Source organism: Xenia sp. Carnegie-2017, unplaced genomic scaffold (genome assembly GCF_021976095.1).
Source record: "Xenia sp. Carnegie-2017 unplaced genomic scaffold, XeniaSp_v1 HiC_scaffold_41, whole genome shotgun sequence".
Classification (NCBI taxonomy): domain Eukaryota; kingdom Metazoa; phylum Cnidaria; class Anthozoa; order Malacalcyonacea; family Xeniidae; genus Xenia; species Xenia sp. Carnegie-2017.
Genome location: NW_025813506.1, coordinates 914,133 through 937,681, shown reverse-complemented (window position 1 = coordinate 937,681; position 23,549 = coordinate 914,133). Strand labels below are relative to the sequence as shown.

The 23,549-nt window shown below is 36.4% G+C and overlaps 1 protein-coding gene and 4 long non-coding RNA genes across 6 annotated transcripts; 3 read left to right on the top strand and 2 right to left on the bottom strand.

Moving 5' to 3' along the window:
* Positions 1 to 479: 479 nt before the first annotated feature.
* On the bottom strand, positions 480 to 1,106 carry LOC124456016. The gene is made up of 2 exons (XR_006952069.1): positions 844 to 1,106; positions 480 to 580 (listed from the first exon to the last, which is right to left on the bottom strand). It is a non-coding gene; the product is annotated as an uncharacterized LOC124456016 (long non-coding RNA).
* An 810-nt stretch (positions 1,107 to 1,916) lies between these two features.
* Positions 1,917 to 3,456, top strand: LOC124456086. Its single transcript, XM_047006622.1, has 3 exons — positions 1,917 to 2,542; positions 2,914 to 3,282; positions 3,362 to 3,456. The coding sequence occupies exons 1-3, from the start codon at positions 2,419 to 2,421 to the stop codon at positions 3,454 to 3,456; spliced, it is 588 nt and encodes a 195-aa protein (XP_046862578.1). The 5' UTR covers positions 1,917 to 2,418.
* Positions 3,457 to 8,875: 5,419 nt separating this feature from the next.
* Positions 8,876 to 11,256, top strand: LOC124456012. 2 transcript variants are annotated; one of them, XR_006952065.1, is made up of 8 exons: positions 8,876 to 9,099; positions 9,176 to 9,241; positions 9,423 to 9,500; positions 9,726 to 9,848; positions 9,958 to 10,099; positions 10,168 to 10,270; positions 10,689 to 10,753; positions 11,194 to 11,256. It is a non-coding gene; the product is annotated as an uncharacterized LOC124456012 (long non-coding RNA). The 2 variants fall into 2 exon arrangements; XR_006952064.1 differs by lacking the exon at positions 11,194 to 11,256 and having other exon boundaries at positions 8,877 to 9,099; positions 10,689 to 10,810.
* Positions 11,257 to 11,973: 717 nt separating this feature from the next.
* LOC124456017 lies at positions 11,974 to 12,780 on the top strand. Its single transcript, XR_006952070.1, has 4 exons — positions 11,974 to 12,005; positions 12,114 to 12,233; positions 12,329 to 12,654; positions 12,766 to 12,780. It is a non-coding gene; the product is annotated as an uncharacterized LOC124456017 (long non-coding RNA).
* LOC124456018 lies at positions 12,080 to 12,503 on the bottom strand. Its single transcript, XR_006952071.1, has 2 exons — positions 12,439 to 12,503; positions 12,080 to 12,255 (listed from the first exon to the last, which is right to left on the bottom strand). It is a non-coding gene; the product is annotated as an uncharacterized LOC124456018 (long non-coding RNA).
* Positions 12,781 to 23,549: the final 10,769 nt, after the last annotated feature.

The window sequence follows — 23,549 nt, the reverse complement described above, 5'->3', positions numbered from 1 at the left end:
AAATGGTATATCACCAGTTTTCCTGTATATAGAGTTAAAGGATAGGAAACGACAGTTGAAATACCATACATTTTAGTGTACCATTCATAAAGAATGCTATAACCGACACCGATATTGGTGGAAAATTGAAAAACCGATATCTCAGGAACAAATAAAGATATTGAGCTCAAATTTGGTGTGCTTTCATATCTCACTTATACTTCCAATTGGTGCAATTTTGGTTAAAATCTGGGATGGGTGGGTGACATTTTGAATTTCTATTTGTTGATTTCACATGGAATGACCTTTAACGGTGTGCTGTCAACTTTGCACAAAACAACTTTTTTACTGTAAATAATTTTATGACGATAGATTTTAGTAAGACTTGTGAGAGTGTTCAATAAAATTGTTGAAAGATACAGTCCTTTGGTGATGTTTGAAACTAGATACATTGAATGTTCATTATAAGATAAGTGCAGCCTTTCTTAAACTAAATATTCACCTGTGATAAATCACCCAAATCGTTCCATGCATTCCATTTTGCCTTTCCAACAAAGTCCAAAGTCCCAGGCTTTGGTGTATTACATTTGCCTAAAGAACCCTGGAAATGTATATTGTTATTTGGGTTCGTCTTATTTTTAACTTTGATTGTATTGTATGGTGGGACTGTGAACAGTTATAATTGAAAAAAATTCACTGTGCCTTTGCAAAAATGTGATTCAAATGCAATGATGCACATTGTGCATTAAAAATGTAAAGTCACCATTTAATTTAATTGAAGAGCTTGTAGGTAGGAGATACAACAACTAATGTTCAAGCTTTATGTAAAAACCGGATACAATATCTTTATGAATCGTAAAATACCTGCTTAAAAAGGGCATACATCTTTAACTTCAATTCATTCCCTGGATCTTGTGTTAAAGATCCTACTTTGTCTTTTGCTTCTTTAAACTGGTGAGAGATTGCAGAGAACTTCGAACCATCTTCGTAAAAATGTTCAGGTTTAAATAAGGTCAAGATAGATAGTTCACTATACCACGACGAAAAATTGCATGTGATTTACAAACTCCTGGCGTCACGTTCATTTGCTATAATAAAATTTACAATAAATATTTTTTTATTATTGATTGAACTTGGGACGAATAAGAAAATTGATATCTAGAAATGACAGAATGAAAGGCAAAAGTAAATCAAACATGTGACTATTTTTGACCAATGACATTAGGATGTTGATAGTGGTTACAATAGAGTCCTTAAGTGTGACGTCACGTTACCATGGCGCTAAAAAATGCAGTTCTAAACAAAATATCTTATGCGAGCGATTTGGACACGCTTTTTTGTTTTGAATGTCTAAAGCTTTAGTTATCCAGTGTAATCCCACAAAAGACAATAAAAAAAATAGGAAAGGTTAAAGGGTCATCCAAGGGATCAACTTTCGTCGAAGAAGTGTAAAGGACGCGGGTCAAACGGGCAAAATGGTTTACTGTTTTGCTCCTTTATGTGGCCATTCGTCGGAGGGCAACTACGGTGGCCCACAAGTACAAGCACACTTACACATAACAGCATACGCGCACAAATTCGAGGATGCACACTTACACATAACAGCATACGCGCACAAATTCGAGGATGCACACTTACGCATAACAGCATACGCGCACAAATTCGAGTGGCCCACAAGTACAAGCACACTTACACATAACAGCATACGCCCACAAATTCGAGGATGCACACTTACACGTAACAGCATACGCGCACAAATAAATATTCACATTCATGGCTTATTACATGACGCTTCGTAAAATCGGGCTGCAAAAACCGAAAAGATTGCCGGCGAGAAATATTTCATGATTCACATGTTCACAATAGCAATAAGTCAATAACCCAACGATGTTTTGTCCACATTGTGGAAAAGAAAAGGATGAAAATGCAAATTTTGCGAGAACTGTGGTGCAAGTGTATCAGAAATTAAACCTTCGGCCTCAAGTCAACAACCGTTAACTTTCGAAGAGTACATAAAGAAGAACGCAGTCGCCAATCCTTGCACTGATCGTGGCGATCAACTAGGAAATTCCCACCGCGCTGGTAGTTCGTCTACCTTTCAAATTATTAGAAAAAGGAAGTCAAATGAACGATTTAGTCAAATAAAAAAAAAAGGAGAAGAAAGATGAAGTAGTGAAGGTATGTGTATTCAATGTTATGATTATGCCAATTATACAAATTTGGTTAATGAAACTCAATTTTGTGTTGTAGATAAAGATTGGAATAATTGAACTCGACGGTAAAAGACTTAAAATAAGAAGATCTTCTTTACTTCCTGTTGATGTTCGAAAATCAGATACATTAGTTCCTGTAAAGAATGCCGGAGTTCAGAAACAGCTTGCCCACAACAGACATCTCAGAGATCATAATGAAACTGAGTGGCTTTTACTTTACCCTGATATGGATATCGTGAGAAATATTCCTGGAAGCAGTGAAAAATTCTCTGTGGAAAAATATAAAAATGAACTTGGACGTCCATACAGTCGAGTAAATTTGTACATTTGCAAAATGCTTGATTTTGAAGGTAAACACTGAGTTCAAAATAAGTCCGGGTATTTTTTTTGCATTTAGACTGCTGGAGTGAGCATTAGGGGCATTGCACAAGACAAACACTGGCTGTATTGAAAACTGATATGTCATGCAATAAATAATCAAAAAGCAGTCACATTTTATTGAAGCAACATTTCTGAGCTTCCCAGAGTTGAATGGGCCTATTGACTGTATTTTACTGGTGAATAAAGGTTCACTACTGGGGCAAGCACAGAGCAAAATGCGAAAAATGCCCTAGTACATAAAAGTTAAAAAATGCCTTAGAATAATTATCTTGCAACTAACATTAAACCTTCAAAAGAATTTGTTTGTAGGGTTAGTAATTATGTTATATTCTAAATTTAGTAGCCAATGATTTGACTGAAGACCTCAAGGAAACGGTTGTTCCAGATACTGCTGATGTTTTTGAAGATAATTCTGTGCAAGAAAATTCTTCACAAATTATATGTGAACTGGGAAATTCTCAACAAGTCAATGCAACACCAGATAATTTTGTGGAAGTTAATCATGCTCATACCAATGCTGTTCCAGCTAGTCTTGTAAAAGCTAGTCTAGTGGAGGCCAGCCATGTTCAAACAAATCCTGTTCCAAGCAATGTTGTTAATGTTGATAATAGTTGTGTGGAAGCTGTTTCCTTTCAGGTTGATTCATTTTCAGTTGAGCAAATCATTATGGAACCAGGTGAAATGCCTGCGCAAATTTTTCAGGATGCAGGTATAACTAATGATTTGTTACATATGTATCCTATACATTTTGTATATTTCATTGTTTTGTATTTTAAATTTATTTTTAGATGTAACTGAATCCCTACTAGATATTATTGAACCAGAGCCAAATCTTGTACAACCAGCTCAAGTTAATTTACCGAGGAACAATTGCATGTGCTAGATCTGCTAATCCATCGCACAACCCTTTTGAAAGATATGATAACAGAATTTTATAATCCAAATGTATTGAAATCTACTATATTTTTAAAGTAGTTGATGCAAGAGGTATGTTTGAGGAGGAGAAGGAAGAGGTGTTGCACGTGATCTTCTTACAGAGTTTTGGCACCTTTTTATCAGTCATTATCTATTGGAGCATCTACCAAGGTGCCAGCCATTAGTCATGATTATCAAAAGCTGGAATGGGAGGCAGTGGCTAGAATCATGTTGTATGGCTACTGCAAAGAAGGAGTGTTCCCATTACATTGTGTTCAGCTTTTGTTGCATGTACTCTCCATGGTGAAGACAGTGTTTCTTGTGAAGTGCTGTTAAACTCTTTCATGGAGTATATGGCTGAAGACGAGAGAGAAGTGGTTGATAAATGAAAAATCGATCACAGATATGTAAAATGAAGACTTACTTGAAGTTTTAGGAAGCTACAAGTGCTATCTCAATCCCACAGAAGAAAATATTGAAGAAGATATGCCAATTAGCTCACCAAGAACTTATCCAAAGAAGCGGTACGTTTCCAATTGTTGGGCAACAATATATCAAATTAAATGAGATATGATTCGCATTAGCTGGACAATTTTTTGCAATCGTCTTCGGGACCTGAAAAATCAGGTGACTCAACGGGATGAGTCACCGTTGAGTCTGATTTTCAGGTCCAGAGATGATAAAGTCCATCAAAGTCATATCTATTTAATTCAAAACACCGCACTGCATAAAACATTCATATAATATTGCAATCATTGAAAAGTCATCCTGCGTTTCAAGATGTTGCAAGCATTCTTTGCTTTTACCAAGAAAGAAAACCCACGTCCAAAAGGTTTGAAAATTCTAGATGCCTCCCCGAAAATGAGGCACAACGAAATGCATTTGATCATTTGGTGCGCTATATAAAGTCTCTAGGTGGCAACGTAACCGCGTTCCTTCAATTTACCACAGGTTCTGATATCATTTTAGAAGGTCAAAGTTAAAGTGTCATTTACAGAACTTAATGGTTTACAACGTCGTCCTGTAGCACACACATGTGGACCATTTCTAGAGATTCCCAGCACTTATCAATTTTATAATGAACTTGTAGAGGAGTATTTCGTCGATCCTAAGAGAAAAAAGTGCCTGGTCGTTTGACATTGTATGAAAGTTCTATCACATGTTTTAGCACACTATTATGACATATTATATTGTGTTTTACATTGTAGAAACACTTTTTTTAGTTCACTTTTGTTAAAAAAGATTTTATGGACAATGATGTGGTGTCATATGAAGATGGAGGTTATGGACCTTCCCTGAATATGAAATTATCTTATTTCTTTATAAGATTACCATATACGTTATCGTTTTGAGTTATTAATGTTAAATATGTTTTGTTCATTGCTATTTGCTTTAAGCTGCTTCTAGAAGTCTTTCATATGCCATTAAAGCTTCTCTCCATGTCTGGATCTGTCCTATTCGTAACACACCAGCACTATACGAGAAGTATTTTTGATATGTAGAGACCTTTTCTGTCGACACATTAACTGAATTGTAAATCTCTATAAGATCTTCGTCGTCATATTGTTTCTGAAAATCTTCAGCTCCAACTGCTTCAGGTAGAAGGTAAAGCTGATCAGGGATCCCCGCATGAGTGTAAAACCTGGATTTGCGTACATAGTGACTGTTCCACGATTCCTTGATTTGGTCAAGTCCTTTTTTTAAGACAGGACTAAAGCAAAACCATAGACATTCAAGTTGAAGTACGTTGCTTGTGTCTAAAACCCTTTAGCTATCAAATCCTTAAAATTCATCCACCACGAGGCCCACGAGCGACGTAACATGGCCCACCATGCTTCTATTCGCTGATTGCTGTGTGATGATCCATATTGATGAGCATTGACGTCAGAATGTGTGTCCGTACCATCTCGGCGTAAGAAACACTGGGCTGATGCCATAATCCCATTTTCTGTTCCCTATCTGTTCTAAGAATTTTAGGACAGAGTTGCATATTAGATATGCAGTCGTAAATAGCCTGCCCACTACGCGGGGATCATTATTTGAAGGAACTATATTTAACCACAGTATTTTCCTGCTAAATCCATCTATACACCCATGGATGGGAAACCATACGGTTTAAGTTTGTCGTAACCATCGGCATGCCAGCAATAATTTGGCCCCGGATTCATGTAAGCTCTTCTACGAAGACGGTTAGCCCGTCTCCATTTCGATCCCTCTGGATCCACTTCTTGAAGGGTGGTTTGAGCAACCAAACGAGGAACTTGTGCCATATTTGACTGCAATCGTCTCCACATGGCTCTATAGCCCAATTTACCACTTCCATCTAGTTCTCGAACAATGCATCTTCTTACGTGGTCTTTATCAACGGTATTTCCACGTCGTTGCAATCCATAAAGCTTAAGCTTATTCAGCAAAGTACTTCTAGAGATGCGAATTCCATGATATTTTTGTAATAGCTGTAGAATTGTATCATACGTGTAGTTTTTAGTAAAATAGTTGCGAATGATATCTTCCATAAGTCTTTAAAGTAGTGTTTAGCAGCGGAAAGAAATGTCAAGTAATAGACTGCCGGCTTTTCCTTTTTAATTTTGAACTTACGTTTGTTAGTATTCGAATTTTGTGGGCGTATGCTGTTATGTAAGGTGCTTGTACTTGGGCCACTCGAATTTGTGCGCGTATGCTGTTATGCGTAAGTGTGCATCCTCGAATTTGTGCGCGTATGCTGTTATGCGTAAGTGTGCATCCTCGAATTTGTGCGCGTATGCTGTTATGCGTAAGTGTGCATCCTCGATTTGTGCGCGTATGCTGTTATGGTAAGTGTGCATCCTCGAATTTGTTCGCGTATGCTGTTATGTAAGGTGCTTGTAATTTGTGGGCCACCGTAGGCAACACTTGCAAGTTCTTCGCTTTTCCACGACGAGTATAAGAGATGGATTCGACTCATAAGGTATGTGAACTGATATTTAAAAAGAATTCCTTAATCAGTGAACATTTGATGAATTACGAGATTTTAAGTGAGATTTACGGACTCTATTCACGTGAAGAGTTGACATCAGGACATGAGGGAGAATCATCGAATACTGAATTATAGAAGCTTCAGCTAGTTGTCTTTTTAACGGTCGCTTTGTATTTTCCGTAGCCAAACCTTAAATCTTAGTGTTTTGGAAGGTATAATGCATCAATTTTGAGGATCAAATTTTTTCACTTTAATGAAAGTACGACAGAACTACACACAGCTTCACCTAACCCAATTGTTTCATTGTAGTGTGGCCAATTTCTTACATAGTTATAACATTCACTCATGTTTTGCATGAAATTTTGTTTGACCTAATGACGTCGATTCCATCCTGGGAAAAACAAGATCTCTGCACCCTCCTCTTTCAGGCAATTTGAATCCTTTCGGATTGTTATAGACTGCACAGATATTGAGGTTGCTGCACTGGGATTGATGAGTCAGCAAAATGCAAACCTATTTATCATACAGAGGAATGAATTCCTTTAAGGAAATAGTTGGTGTTGCACCAAATGGAGTCATTTCTAATGTCAGTCGGCTGTATCCAGGTTCTATTTCAGACAAGGCCATTGTGCAACAGTCTGGACTCCTTAATCACTTGACAGCTGGAGATATGATTCTGGCGGACAAGGGTTTCCTTATCCAGGATGTTGTACCACATGGTGTCTGTGTCAATATTCCACCTTTTCTGAATAATGGAACTTCACAGAGAGTGAGGTCAAGAAAACAAAAGCCATAAGAAAACGGATTCATGTCGAAGAGCCAATGCTAGGCTGAAAGACTTCAAAATTTTAGCGCCATTCCTTTGTATTTATGTGGTGCTATGCTGACATTTTGTTTCAGTTATGTGCAGCACTTGTAAATTTGCAATTTCTCTCATCAAAGAGGGATGGGGACGATATGGTTTTGAGTAGTTTTATGCTTGAAGACTACATTGGACAGTTTTTTAATAATTAGTGTTGTTCAAATAGAAATAAAATAATTTGTAGACTGAGGCTTACTTAGAAGAAAATACAGCTAGAGGGGTGAGCATTCTAATATAACAGTAAATGGATGATTTTACCTCCTAGGAATTACAATATTTATCATCTGGTGCAGCCTTGGTGTACATAGGGTGTCAAATTAGATCACTGCGAGAATTCTTTTATCATGTTTAGGAGAACAGAAGTTAAAAGAAGTTTTGACGCATGTTTTACAATAGGATGTCTTTTTGGGGATAAAAATAAAAGCAAGTACTGCCCACAGTTACCCTTAAGAAGTCTTACGGAACATTTCCCATGAGCATCCCATCACTTTTATATGGGAATTTCCCTTCCCCCCAGGAAAACAACATTAAATGATGTACCATATTTCCATGTCTTTAAATACCATGTTATTCTTGTGTTTATTAATAAAAGGCAAATATATGTATAGCCTGTTACCACAACTCCCTCACACCAAACTCGTAGTGGTAGGTCAATTTGAGGACTGAAAACCGACGAGTATCATTATTTTTAAAACAAATCGTTCATTAAGCCTTTTTATTTCACTAAAAGAGAAAATCACCTCGTGTTCATTTGGGCAACAAAAACAGTGTAAAACTTAATCTTGACATTTGGCATTCACCGTCACTTTATAAACCTTTTGTTTCATTCTTGCGTACTTCTCCTCATAAAACATCTCTGCTGGTAAGTAAATGCTTCAATGTGATCTGACTTAAGTGGTTTTCCCTTTTATAGATTTCTTTTCTGAGAAGAAAGAAAAAGCGATGGATGGCCATTCCATTTTGAATCGAATGGGCGCTTGTTTGAAACTGAGATTTTAGCACCATGGAAACGTGACGTCACCACTTAAGGACTCTATGGATGATAGTGAATAATTATGGACATGCTTTCAAAAGGCGTATTCTGAACAAGGGGTATGTTAACTATGTTGTGTATATTATCCGACTGGTGCAGCTTAAGAAGAAATTTCAGGGCTTCCATTTACTAAATTTATCAAAGTTCATGTATGAGGACAATATTTCTTCGCGTATTCATATTTTTTAGGAGTTTGCAACATCAAAAGTTCGAAGCAAGGCAATCGATCAACAGGGCTCAGTCACTCAGTACTATGCTTAGTACTTTTTTAAATATCTATCGGGAAGTCTGGCTGGGAGAATGGTACTTAGACTAATTGTAGGCTAACTTTGTCAATCCAAGAACACGTGCAGTACTGGTTTTTATAAATCGGGTATTATTTTTGGGTACACTTGCAAAATGTATCAATTCAGGAAGAAATTCAGACGCTCAAATGACTTCTTTTACAATAACGTGGAGAGGAAAGAAACACACAAAAGATGATGCGGTAGGAATTTTAAAGTGTTCTTTTTATTGTTTCTGGTTGCACAATTTCATATTAATTTATTTTTATTACCACAGTTATATTAACAAAAGTATGTGTACAAATTTATTTATGCCCACAATGTGGTGTAAGGAAAAACACTTATTCGGAGCACATTTTCCAATTTCAAGTCTGGATTCTCTACATCCTTTAATCACAATGTCATATATGTTAATAGAATAGCAGTGTGTCATATGAATCTCAATTTTTTGAACAAGAAAATGAATTTGGGATTTGGTAAGTTTACATATATTGTAAAACTATGTAGATATAAAAATACGCTATGTTTATGGGTTTTTTTATTTATATGTAGAATGAACAAAGTGAAGATATTGCTGAAAATTATGACAAGCACCAAGAGTTAACCACCAAAACACAGGTTTTAATGTACATATTGATATTGTTTCTCATGAAAAGTCATTGGAAGTGGTTATATGTAGGACTGCTTTCACTAGAAATAACTAAAAAATTTTGAAGTAATTTAAAGAAGGCATGCATTATTTAAACACTTATTAAAAGTCTGTACACATTTTAAATTAAATAATGGTCTTTATTTGTAGGACTCTGAAGATATCTTTACCAAGCAATCTATCTCTATTATTACAGAGGAACCCAAACAACCATGTCAACATAGTCAAGTAGTTCTCACATATACAGTTATACTTTATACTGTTTACCACTAGTCATGTTTTTAATGTGTTATAAATTGACAATATGCTTGTTGATTGCTTATGCATGAAACACTGTCTAGCAAAACTTTATTAACATCTGGTAGAAATGTGCTCAACAAACATAAAAATATATTACAATAGATATTTTTGAAACAGTGAACATTAATAATTACTGTGTACTTGCTCTTTCAGAGTCATTTGTCACCCACTGGCCACTATACTGGGCTATTGTTACAGTTTGACTTTGCATCAAATGTATCACATCAGCAATCCTTTGTTGTTCATGATTATAATGCAAACAAAAGAACAATTATGGTGATGTCAAATTTTATTTCCATAATTTCAATGTTGGGTATATACCCAACTAAATGATATTACTCAATATGCTTTTTTTGGTGCTATAATCTGCATGTTTTTTCTTCAGCATAATTCATTTGTATTTGTACATCGATATCCCCACCTATTGCTTGATGGCTATGGTTGGATATTGTGCTGCTCATGTGATGCAAATAGAAAGCAATTTGTTGATGCCCTACCTAATAATATACAATTAGATCCTCAAAAAGGTATGTAAAATAGATGTTACTGAAATGAAATGATTAAAACAGGCCAAACAACATTTTGTACTTGTCAGATATACCATATCCTAGTTGCATACACATATTAGCAATGGAAAAAATATCTGGTTGTGTATGATAGAAAGTTTGGTATTGAAGCCAAAGATTTTATTGAAAAAAGTAAGTGTTGTGTGTTACTCTTTCAGGATATAAGGTGTCTGAACAGCTTCACCAAATTTTGACTTACACTTACATACTATTTGTTTCAAGACCCTTGTCAAAGATGTGAGAACTTGTTACATATTAATCTGACATTGCATGTAGTGAATGTCTCAAATTTGTATTTGGCTTATTTTTCAATGTAAAGTTCTTCATGTGGTATGGGAGAAAATGTCTTCATCCTTAAATATCAGTTTATTGTACATTTCAAACCCTTGTGAAGTCATCCTTCTGTGTTTTACAAGACCCTTGTTCGACATTGTTCTTATTACATGTGGATGTTAACCAGCACAGCTTTACAAGCAAAAATATTGTTAAAACTTGTGAATGATTATTTACACAATATATTTATCTCATTGAATTTCTTTTATGAATGCAGAATCCACATCCATGATGCAGTCTGTTTTCAGTGATCATTCCTACCATGAGATGCAACCTGAAGAAGTATATTTTGTTATGTGAAAATAACTTTTTTGTACAAATACACGTATTGTTTCTCAACCTTCTAATACCCCACAATTTGTTACCATACATCCTGTGCCTAATTTCAGGAGCTTCTATAAAGCTATTAGGGTGATAACCAACAGGGCAAATTGAATTTATTTATGACTATTGAGGTATACACATTCATACTCACATACATACATAGCCACATACTTACAGTACATACATTAAGTAGTATAAACTAAATGTATGACAAAAATAGTAAAGTCATATTCACCATTTGCTTTACGTGCCTGATATATATATATATTAAGCACTTTCTAAGGATTTTGTGAAGTCATAATTAATCATAATTATTAATCTGCATACACATACACACACATACATACACACATACATACACATACAACCTTAAAGATAAATGATTTTACATATTTTAGGACTTGTTTAGTGCAGTTTGCAGGGAGGTTCAGTGGATTGCTGTAAAACCAGTGAATAGTCCATGGGGGTTTGTACTTTAGTGTATTCAAAAGTAATGCCCCCAGCCCGAGTTAAAATGTTGCAGCTATTCGTCATATCATTGCATTCATGTGACAACCCTTGCAAAAGCCATGCAAATCGTTGACGAGGATGAAATGGATTCTCCATTGGCACTTTTTAAGTTTTCCTTTGGAATTACACCAGATGCGAGACTATTTTGAATTGGCTACACTTAGCAAAGAAAAGGTTTCTTTATTTGAAACAGGTATGCAAGATAATCTGCAATGGTGAACATCCTTTAGCTTTACATATACTATTTCCTTTATCGGTATGGTATTTAGCACTTTCTAGCATTTTGTAAATATTACTATTTAATTATTTTAGGCAATGAGAATGATGCAAGCGATTTTACTGATCTTCCTGAAAAAAATGGTCATAAAATTTTGGCGCCATCTGAAAGTGGTATTTGTTCTTGTGGTGCAGAGTGGGATAAACGTTCTATTCAAGATGAATGGTTGTACGTAGACTTGTGTTCAGTTGCGTACTTTTGTTCAATCCATGATGTGAAGGGTAAGTTCTGATTTGTTATAGGTTACGCTTCACTTCATAATTATTTGACTTAAATAAATTATTTAGTGTATTGTAGACCTTGCTCCTCTTGTGCTACGAAAAGCATTATGATGGCATTGAAAACAGGATTGTATGGTTTGGATCATATGCAATATCTCATGCCGATCTCTAAAGATTACATTCGGCTTTTCATAACGTCGAGGTACTTTTTAATGAAAATTTGCCGAAGCATTAGTAGCTACGTTTGTCCATTATTTAATTTTCTCGCACTATATCTTTTGAATGTTTTTTCTTTTTTATTCTTGTTCAGTTTACCTATGTACAAATATTATGTTGCATATGTACAAAGGCAAGTGTCTTCGGGTAATTTGAATTTCCCAAAGGAAATAACATACGCCAAGTTTCGTCTCGCTATCATTGCCATGATACGGTAAGCATCATTTCATTTTCAGCTGCAAAATATGAATATTCCATTGAGATAGTGATCGCTTGTTTTATTAAGTTATTGAATTTTCTCTTATTGAGGTTGCTTGATATTGATTTTCACAATGGGTTTTTTTGTGAATTATGTGGAAGAATTCCCCAGAAGGTGGTGATGGATGGAACAACTCTTGGAATACAGAAAACTTTCTTACCAAATAATTTAAGAGAGTCTGATACTGGATTGCTAGATGGAAGATAAGTATTTTTGAAGTTTATCTGTAATATATAATATATACAGGTCTGCTAATTAGTAAATACGAGTGTTCATCTACGTATCAGAAAGCATTTTGTGCATGATGGTGACTTCTCTCACTTTGTTTTTGTACACACCTTATAGTTATAAAAATAACAACCTGTTTTCTTAACAGGTTTGTTCTCATAACAAAATACAAAGCATTTTATGCATGATGGTGACTTCTCTCACTTTGTTTTTGTACACAGCTTATAGTTATAAAAATAACAACCTGTTTTCTTAACAGGTTTGTTCTCATAACAAAGTACATAATCCCTTTTTTCCGTGAAGCCCATGGATGCGTTCGTTCATGATGAAAGAGTCATATTGTAAGGAGGCTCTCGTTCATCACGAGAGTTATGAGAAAGTTACGTTGTAAAAGGTAATAAAAAAAACGTATAAACATGCTTAGAGTTTTTTAAGTTATAGTTCAAAAGGCAGAAGTTGTTTGAACCTTTGAAGTATCCTTGGACGTTCTAGTTTTTTATGAGAAGAATTTTGTAAAGAAAAGATAAATTTTGAAAACCAAAGAATCCGTTTTCGGTCCATGCCTCCCGATACCCCGAGATAGTTGAGCACTAGAGCGTCGCATGTTAACTAAGGGAACCACATAATCCTTGTTTGTTTTCCATGAAACATATGTATGGTTTGCTCGTAATACATGAGAAACAGTAAATGGGAGAGTTAAATCAGAAAGATATAAACCGATAAAATTGGTATAAAACATGTTTAAGGTTGTCTTTATTTATAAGTGTCAGAAGAAGACAGGGTCATAAGAAGTTAATTGAAACATTGCTTGGTTTGTTTTATGAGAAGAAAACAAAAAGATAAAATTCGAAAGCAAAAAACCCCGTTTTCGGTCCATGCTTCCCGATACCTTCTTAAGCGCAAGGCACTAGAACGCCGCATGTTAACGTTTCGGTAGGAGATTTCGGCCCCTCCACGCTATCCTACTTGGGAGATGCCAATAGCAAGCTTCCGCCCATCAGACCCTGAGATCACCTGCGATAGGCTTTGCTCAGGGTACGCAGGAGAGTGCGGTCGCCACCGAAGTGTGGGCCCCTAAGCCACTGCATACTATATCGCACCCAGCTTCCACTGCTAGTTGATATCTACTATATGAAGTTTTAGCTTTATATATATATACCAAAATTTAAAGGCGTACGAAAGTTGTGGGATGATTGTTATCGTTACTGCGCATGCCCAGATGATTTCTTTGATAATTTGCGACTAAGTGAGTTAATTGACACAAATGTAGTGCAAGTACATATAGTTGGTCGTTGTCATGACTATGAACACTCGAGTGGACTGCGCATGCTCGAGCGCATGCGCAGACGATTTCTCTATTAAATTGTTACTAAGCATGCTATTTACTTCAAAATTGGTGCTAGTAGATGCAGTTGGTCGTTGCCATGACCATGAACTTGGGTAGCTGGTCAAGTTGACTGCGCATGCTCAATGAGACTGCGCATGCGCAGATGATTTGTCTTAAAACGTGTGACTGAGCGAGCTAATTACTCCAAAATCGGTACTAGTACATCCAGTTGGTCGTTACCATGAGCTTGGAAGTTTGTGGAGTTGACAACGCATGCTCAGATTCTCAATTAATTTGTGACAGAGCGAGCTCTGAAATTGGTGCTTGTAGATGCGCTGAGCAAGTTTTCCATCATATATTTTGGCATGCTCTTTGTCTACTTAAGCTTGTTTTGACAAATGCATGTGAAACTCGTCAACACTTTGTTACGGCACTCGTAATATCCGTGACAACGTTAAAATGTTTTTATTTTTCTCTACAACTTTATACTTGCATATTGCATGTCATATCCAAGCTTTCCTTTGATTTGACGGGAAATGGTTTTTATTCACTCTTACATCTTCTGCCTTTATAATTAGTCGATCTGTATTTCTAAACTAATATTTACAAATGCCCCAAGAGAATCTTTTATTTTATTGGCTCTCTTCAAATACAATACCATGTCCGACTATTTGATTGCACGAATTTTGTAATTTGATCACGTTTTTGACACTTGTGTTTACGATGGGAAAGATGGATTGCTTAAATGTACCTAGTTGTTTAGACTACTTGGATCCATAGTTATCCTGTAATGTATACTCTTGTGAAACACCAATGAGCATACGTAGTGTGTCTTCTATAACCTCTATTCTTGTTCTCCACTTCATCATCTCCATATTTGTTCTTTTTAGTTCTCAGCTCAACACAACCCTTGTCTGAAGTTCCTAAACCTTGATCTACCAAAGAAAGATCTCTGGTGGTAACATGTTAGGTATGGCTAGTGGTTGGTCATCGTCATTGAGCCTTGTGACACCAGTTCAGTATACGTTAATTGTCCTGAAGACGTTGAGGAGGTTGCTAGTAAAACGTCGCCTAAACCAGAAGTTAGTTTTCATGGTATGCTAACGGATTACGCAAACGTTGTTAGGAATAAGTTCACATCAAATGGTTATGGTCTCGTTCCATCGTCTTCTGAGAAGGTTTCATGTTCATCCTGTATCTTTCACCAATGTTACAAATACTTAGTTTTTTTATGCTTTTTGAAATTGTCGTTTTTATGATTATTATTTTAGAGTATAGACATTGAAGAATCTTCTGGTAGTGTACAGGTATTTTCAACATTTTTTTGTTGAAAAATTCTCTAGTTTCAATTCTTCGAAATTTCTCATCTTAATTTTCATCTTTACTTTAGAATCCTTTCGATACGAGAAATCGTCGGGATTTGAGGTACTTTATACGATATATTGAATTTAAGTTTTATAGCGTTAATAACTCTCATCTGTCCATCGTAACTTTGCTATGATTCTATGGATAAATTATGTTTTTGTATATAACAGATTATTGATGATCCTACTTCACCTGAAGGTGTTCAGCAAGAACGACGTATGAAGTTACTGTCGTTAATTAACAATATAGCCCTTGATAAAGGGTTGGATGGTCAAAATTATAAATGTCATGGTTGTTCCAGACCAATTGGAATGAGTATGATCAATGAATTCTCGACTTGTTATTTGCTAATAACTCAAATATATTTTATTTTCAAATTTCTTAGTTAATAAATGTTATCTTTGTAGAAACTATTATAACAAAGTACATAATCCCTTTTTTCCGTGAAGCCCATGGATGCGTTCGTTCATGATGAAAGAGTCATATTGTATTAGGAGGCTCTCGTTCATCACGAGAGAGTTATGAGAAAGTTACGTTGTAAAAGGTAATAAATAAAAAACGTATAAACATGCTTAGAGTTTTTTTAAGTTATAGTTCAAAAAGGCAGAAGTTGTTTGAACCTTTGAAGTATCCTTGGACGTTCTAGTTTTTTTATGAGAAGAATTCTTGTAAAGAAAAAGATAAATTTTGAAAACCAAAGAATCCCGTTTCCGGTCCATGCCTCCCGATACCCCGAGATAGTTGAGCACTAGAGCGTCGCATGTTAACTAAGGGAACCACATAATCCTTGTTTGTTTTCCATGAAACATATGTATGGTTTGCTCGTAATACATGAGAAACAGTATATGGGAGAGTTAAATCAGAAAGATATAAACCGATAAAATTGGTATAAAACATGTTTAAGTTTGTCTTTATTTATAAGTGTCAGAAGAAGACAGGGTCATAAGAAGTTAATTGAAACATTGCTTGGTTTGTTTTATGAGAAGAAAAGATAAAATTGAAAGCAAAACCCCGTTTTCGGTCCATGCTTCCCGATACCTTCTTAAGCGCAAGGCACTAGAACGCCGCATGTTAACGTTTCGGTAGGAGATTTCGGCCCCTCCACGCTATCCTACTTGGGAGATGCCAATAGCAAGCTTCCGCCCATCAGACCCTGAGATCACCTGCGATAGGCTTTGCTCAGGGTACGCAGGGAGAGTGCGTTCGCCACCGAAGTGTGGGCCCCTAAGCCACTGCATACTATATCGCACCCAGCTACCACTGGTAGTTGATATCTACTATATGAAGTTTTTCCCATCGTAAACACAAGTGTCAAAAAAACGTGATCAAATTACAAAATTCGTGCAATCAAATAGTCGGACATGGTATTGTATTTGTAGAAGAGAGCCAATAAAATAAAAAGATTCTCTTCGGGCATTTGTAAATATTAGTTTAGAAATACAGATCGACTAATTATAAAGGCAGAAGATGTAAGAGTGAATAAAACCATTTCCGTCAAATCAAAGGAAAGCTTGATATGACATGCAATATGCAAGTATAAAGTTGTAGAGAAAAATAAAAAATTTTTAACGTTGTCACGGATATTACGAGTGCCGTAAAAAGTGTTGACGAGTTTCACACGCATTTGTCAAAACAAGCTTAAGTAGACAAAGAGCATGCCAAAATATATGATGGAAAACTTCTCAGCGCATCTACAAGCACCAATTTCAGAGCTCGCTCTGTCACAAATTAATTGAGAATCTGAGCATGCGTTGTCAACTCCACAAACTCCAAGCTCATGGTAACGACCAACTGGATGTACTAGTACCGATTTTGGAGTAATTAGCTCGCTCAGTCACACGTTTTAAGACAAATCATCTGCGCATGCGCAGTCTCATTGAGCATGCGCAGTCAACTTGACCAGCTACCCAAGTTCATGGTCATGGCAACGACCAACTGCATCTACTAGCACCAATTTTGAAGTAAATAGCATGCTTAGTAACAATTTAATAGAGAAATCGTCTGCGCATGCGCTCGAGCATGCGCAGTCCACTCGAGTAATTGTTCATAGTCATGACAACGACCAACTATATGTACTACATTTGTGTCATTTAACTCACTTAGTCGCAAATTATCAAAGAAATCATCTGGGCATGCGCAGTAACGATAACAATCATCCCACAACTTTCGTACGCCTTTAAATTTTGGTATATATATATAAAGCTAAAACTTCATATAGTAGATGTCAACTAGCAGTGGAAGCTGGGTGCGATATAGTATGCAGTGGCTTAGGGCCCTCACTTCGGTGGCGACCGCACTCTCCCTGCGTACCCTGAGTAAAGCCTATCGCAGGTGATCTCAGGGTCTGATGGGCGGAAGCTTGCTATTGGCATTCCCAAGTAGGATAGCGTGGAGGGGCCGAAATCTCCTACCGAAACGTTAACATGCGGCGTTCTAGTGCCTTGCGCTTAAGAAGGTATCGGGAAGCATGGACCGAAAACGGGGTTTTTTGCTTTCGAATTTTATCTTTTGTTTCTCATAAAACAAACCAAGCAATGTTTCAATTAACTTCTTATGACCCTGTCTTTTCTGACACTTATAATTAAAGACAACCTTAAACATGTTTTATACCAATTTTATCGGTTTATATCTTTCTGATTTAACTCTCCCATTTACTGTTTCTCATGTATCACGAGCAAACCATCCATATGTTTCATGGAACAAACAAGGATTATGTGGTTCCTTAGTTAACATGCGACGCTCTAGTGATCAACTATCTATGGGTATCGGGAGGCATGGACCGAAAACGGATTCTTTGGTTTTCAAAATTTATCTTTTCTTTACAAGAATTCTTCTCATAAAAAACTAGAACGTCCAAGGATACTTCAAAGGTTCAAACAACTTCTGCCTTTTGAACTATAACTTAAACAAACACTAAGCATGTTTATACGTTTTTACTTATTACCTTTTACAACGTATTTTCTCATAACTCTCTCGTGATGAACGAGAGCCTTTATACAATATGACTCTTTCATCATGAACGAACGCATCCATGGGCTTCACGGAAAAAAGGGATTATGTACTTTGTTATAATAGTTTCTACAAAGATAACATTTATTAAGCTAAGAAATTTGAAAATAAATATATTTGAGTTATTAGGAAATAACAAGTCGAGAATTCATTGATCATACTCATTCCAATTGGTCTGGAACAACCATGACATTTATAATTTTGACCATCCAACCCTTTATCAAGGGCTATATTATTAATTAACGACAGTAACTTCATACGTCGTTCTTGCTGAACACCTTCAGGTGAAGTAGGATCATCAATAATCTGTTATATATAAAACATAATTTATCCATAGAATTATAGCAAAGTTACGATGGACAGATGAGAGTTATTAACGCTATAAAACTTAAATTCAATATATCGTATAAAGTACCTCAAATCCCGACGATTTCTCGTATCGAAAGGATTCTAAAGTAAAGATGAAAATTAAGATGAGAAATTTCGAAGAATTGAAACTAGAGAATTTTTCAACAAAAAAATGTTGAAAATACCTGTACTACCACAAGATTCTTCAATGTCTATGCTCTAAAATAATAGTCATAAAAACGACAATTTCAAAAAGCAAAAAACTAAGTATTTGTAACATTGGTGAAAGATACAGGATGAACATGAAACCTTCTCAGAAGACGATGGAACGAGACCATAACCATTTGATGTGAACTTTTCTAACAACGTTTGCGTAATCCGTTAGCATACCATGAAAACTAACTTCTGGTTTAGGCGACGCTTTACTAGCAACCTCCTCAACGTCTTCAGGACAATTAACGTATACTGAACTGGTGTCACAAGGCTCAATGACGATGACCAACCACTAGCCATACCTAACATGTTACCACCAGAGATCTTTCTTTGGTAGATCAAGGTTTTAGGAACTTCAGACAAGGGTTGTGTTGAGCTGAGAACTAAAAAGAACAAATATGGATAGATGATGAAGTGGAGAACAAGAATAGAGGTTATAGAAGACACACTACGTATGCTCATTGGTGTTTCACAAGAGTATACATTACAGGATAACTATGGATCCAAGTAGTCTAAACAACTAGGTACATTTAAGCAATCCATCTTTCCCATCGTAAACACAAGTGTCAAAAACGTGATCAAATTACAAAATTCGTGCAATCAAATAGTCGGACATGGTATTGTATTTGTAGAAGAGAGCCAATAAAATAAAAAGATTCTCTTGGGGCATTTGTAAATATTAGTTTAGAAATACAGATCGACTAATTATAAAGGCAGAAGATGTAAGAGTGAATAAAAACCATTTCCCGTCAAATCAAAGGAAAGCTTGGATATGACATGCAATATGCAAGTATAAAGTTGTAGAGAAAAATAAAAACATTTTAACGTTGTCACGGATATTACGAGTGCCGTAACAAAGTGTTGACGAGTTTCACATGCATTTGTCAAAACAAGCTTAAGTAGACAAAGAGCATGCCAAAAATATATGATGGAAAACTTGCTCAGCGCATCTACAAGCACCAATTTCAGAGCTCGCTCTGTCACAAATTAATTGAGAATCTGAGCATGCGTTGTCAACTCCACAAACTCTCCAAGCTCATGGTAACGACCAACTGGATGTACTAGTACCGATTTTGGAGTAATTAGCTCGCTCAGTCACACGTTTTAAGACAAATCATCTGCGCATGCGCAGTCTCATTGAGCATGCGCAGTCAACTTGACCAGCTACCCAAGTTCATGGTCATGGCAACGACCAACTGCATCTACTAGCACCAATTTTGAAGTAAATAGCATGCTTAGTAACAATTTAATAGAGAAATCGTCTGCGCATGCGCTCGAGCATGCGCAGTCCACTCGAGTAATTGTTCATAGTCATGACAACGACCAACTATATGTACTTGCACTACATTTGTGTCAATTAACTCACTTAGTCGCAAATTATCAAAGAAATCATCTGGGCATGCGCAGTAACGATAACAATCATCCCACAACTTTCGTACGCCTTTAAATTTTGGTATATATATATAAAGCTAAAACTTCATATAGTAGATATCAACTAGCAGTGGAAGCTGGGTGCGATATAGTATGCAGTGGCTTAGGGGCCCACACTTCGGTGGCGACCGCACTCTCCCTGCGTACCCTGAGCAAAGCCTATCGCAGGTGATCTCAGGGTCTGATGGGCGGAAGCTTGCTATTGGCATCTCCCAAGTAGGATAGCGTGGAGGGGCCGAAATCTCCTACCGAAACGTTAACATGCGGCGTTCTAGTGCCTTGCGCTTAAGAAGGTATCGGGAAGCATGGACCGAAAACGGGGTTTTTTGCTTTCGAATTTTATCTTTTTGTTTTCTCATAAAACAAACCAAGCAATGTTTCAATTAACTTCTTATGACCCTGTCTTCTTCTGACACTTATAAATAAAGACAACCTTAAACATGTTTTATACCAATTTTATCGGTTTATATCTTTCTGATTTAACTCTCCCATTTACTGTTTCTCATGTATTACGAGCAAACCATACATATGTTTCATGGAAAACAAACAAGGATTATGTGGTTCCCTTAGTTCAGAGGCGACGCTCTAGTGCTCAACTATCTCGGGGTATCGGGAGGCATGGACCGAAAACGGGATTCTTTGGTTTTCAAAATTTATCTTTTTCTTTACAAGAATTCTTCTCATAAAAACTAGAACGTCCAAGGATACTTCAAAGGTTCAAACAACTTCTGCCTTTTGAACTATAACTTAAAAACTCTAAGCATGTTTATACGTTTTTATTTATTACCTTTACAACGTAACTTTCTCATAACTCTCTCGTGATGAACGAGAGCCTCCTTATACAATATGACTCTTTCATCATGAACGAACGCATCCATGGGCTTCACGGAAAAAAGGGATTATGTACTTTGTTATAATAGTTTCTACAAAGATAACATTTATTAGGCTAAGAAATTTGAAAATAAAAATATATTTGAGTTATTAGCAAATAACAAGTCGAGAATTCATTGATCATACTCATTCCAATTGGTCTGGAACAACCATGACATTTATAATTTTGACCATCCAACCCTTTATCAAGGGCTATATTGTTAATTAACGACAGTAACTTCATACGTCGTTCTTGCTGAACACCTTCAGGTGAAGTAGGATCATCAATAATCTGTTATATACAAAAACATAATTTATCCATAGAATCATAGCAAAGTTACGATGGACAGATGAGAGTTATTAACGCTATAAAACTTAAATTCAATATATCGTATAAAGTACCTCAAATCCCGACGATTTCTCGTATCGAAAGGATTCTAAAGTAAAGATGAAAATTAAGATGAGAAATTTCGAAGAATTGAAACTAGAGAATTTTTCAACAAAAATGTTGAAAATACCTGTACACTACCATAAGATTCTTCAATGTCTATACTCTAAAATAATAATCATAAAACGACAATTTCAAAAAGCATAAAAACTAAGTATTTGTAACATTGGTGAAAGATACAGGATGAACATGAAACCTTCTCAGAAGACGATGGAACGAGACCATAACCATTTGATGTGAACTTTTTCAAACAACGTTTGCGTAATCCGTTAGCATACCATGAAAACTAACTTCTGGTTTAGGCGACGCTTTACTAGCAACCTCCTCAACGTCTTCAGGACAATTAACGTATACTGAACTGGTGTCACAAGGCTCAATGACGATGACCAACCACTAGCCATACCTAACATGTTACCACCAGAGATCTTTCTTGGTAGATCAAGGTTTTAGGAACTTCAGACAAGGGTTGTGTTGAGCTGAGAACTAAAAAGAACAAATATGGATAGATGATGAAGTGGAGAACAAGAATAGAGGTTATAGAAGACACACGTATGCTCATTGGTGTTTCACAAGAGTATACATTACAGGATAACTATGGATCCAAGTAGTCTAAACAACTAGGTACATTTAAGCAATCCATCTTTCCCATCGTAAACACAAGTGTCAAAAAAACGTGATCAAATTACAAAATTCGTGCAATCAAATAGTCGGACATGGTATTGTATTTGTAGAAGAGAGCCAATAAAATAAAAAGATTCTCTTGGGGCATTTGTAAATATTAGTTTAGAAATACAGATCGACTAATTATAAAGGCAGAAGATGTAAGAGTGAATAAAAACCATTTCCCGTCAAATCAAAGGAAAGCTTGGATATGACATGCAATATGCAGGTATAAAGTTGTAGAGAAAAATAAAAAACATTTTTAACGTTGTCACGGATATTACGAGTGCCGTAACAAAGTGTTGACGAGTTTCACATGCATTTGTAAAAACAAGCTTAAGTAGACAAAGAGCATGCCAAAAATATATGATGGAAAACTTGCTCAGCGCATCTACAAGCACCAATTTCAGAGCTCGCTCTGTCACAAATTAATTGAGAATCTGAGCATGCGTTGTCAACTCCACAAACTCTCCAAGCTCATGGTAACGACCAACTGGATGTACTAGTACCGATTTTGGAGTAATTAGCTCGCTCAGTCACACGTTTTAAGACAAATCATCTGCGCATGCGCAGTCTCATTGAGCATGCGCAGTCAACTTGACCAGCTACCCAAGTTCATGGTCATGGCAACGACCAACTGCATCTACTAGCACCAATTTTGAAGTAAATAGCATGCTTAGTAACAATTTAATAGAGAAATCGTCTGCGCATGCGCTCGAGCATGCGCAGTCCACTGAGTAATTGTTCATAGTCATGACAACGACCAACTATATGTACTTGCACTACATTTGTGTCAATTAACTCACTTAGTCGCAAATTATCAAAGAAATCATCTGGGCATGCGCAGTAACGATAACAATCATCCCACAACTTTCGTACGCCTTTAAATTTTGGTATATATATATAAAGCTAAAACTTCATATAGTAGATATCAACTAGCAGTGGAAGCTGGGTGCGATATAGTATGCAGTGGCTTAGGGGCCCACACTTCGGTGGCGACCGCACTCTCCCTGCGTACCCTGAGCAAAGCCTATCGCAGGTGATCTCAGGGTCTGATGGGCGGAAGCTTGCTATTGGCATCTCCCAAGTAGGATAGCGTGGAGGGGCCGAAATCTCCTACCGAAACGTTAACATGCGGCGTTCTAGTGCCTTGCGCTTAAGAAGGTATCGGGAAGCATGGACCGAAAACGGGGTTTTTTGCTTTCGAATTTTATCTTTTTGTTTTCTTCTCATAAAACAAACCAAGCAATGTTTCAATTAACTTCTTATGACCCTGTCTTCTTCTGACACTTATAAATAAAGACAACCTTAAACATGTTTTATACCAATTTTATCGGTTTATATCTTTCTGATTTAACTCTCCCATTTACTG

Bases quoted from the DNA above. Each gene is read 5' to 3' on its own strand.
- LOC124456086 (XM_047006622.1), top strand. From the start codon at position 2,419: ATGGATATCGTGAGAAATATTCCTGGAAGCAGTGAAAAATTCTCTGTG. The intron at 2,543-2,913 runs GTAAACACTGAG...TTCTAAATTTAG, and splicing joins CAAAATGCTTGATTTTGAAG to TAGCCAATGATTTGACTGAA. The intron at 3,283-3,361 runs GTATAACTAATG...ATTTATTTTTAG, and splicing joins GCAAATTTTTCAGGATGCAG to ATGTAACTGAATCCCTACTA.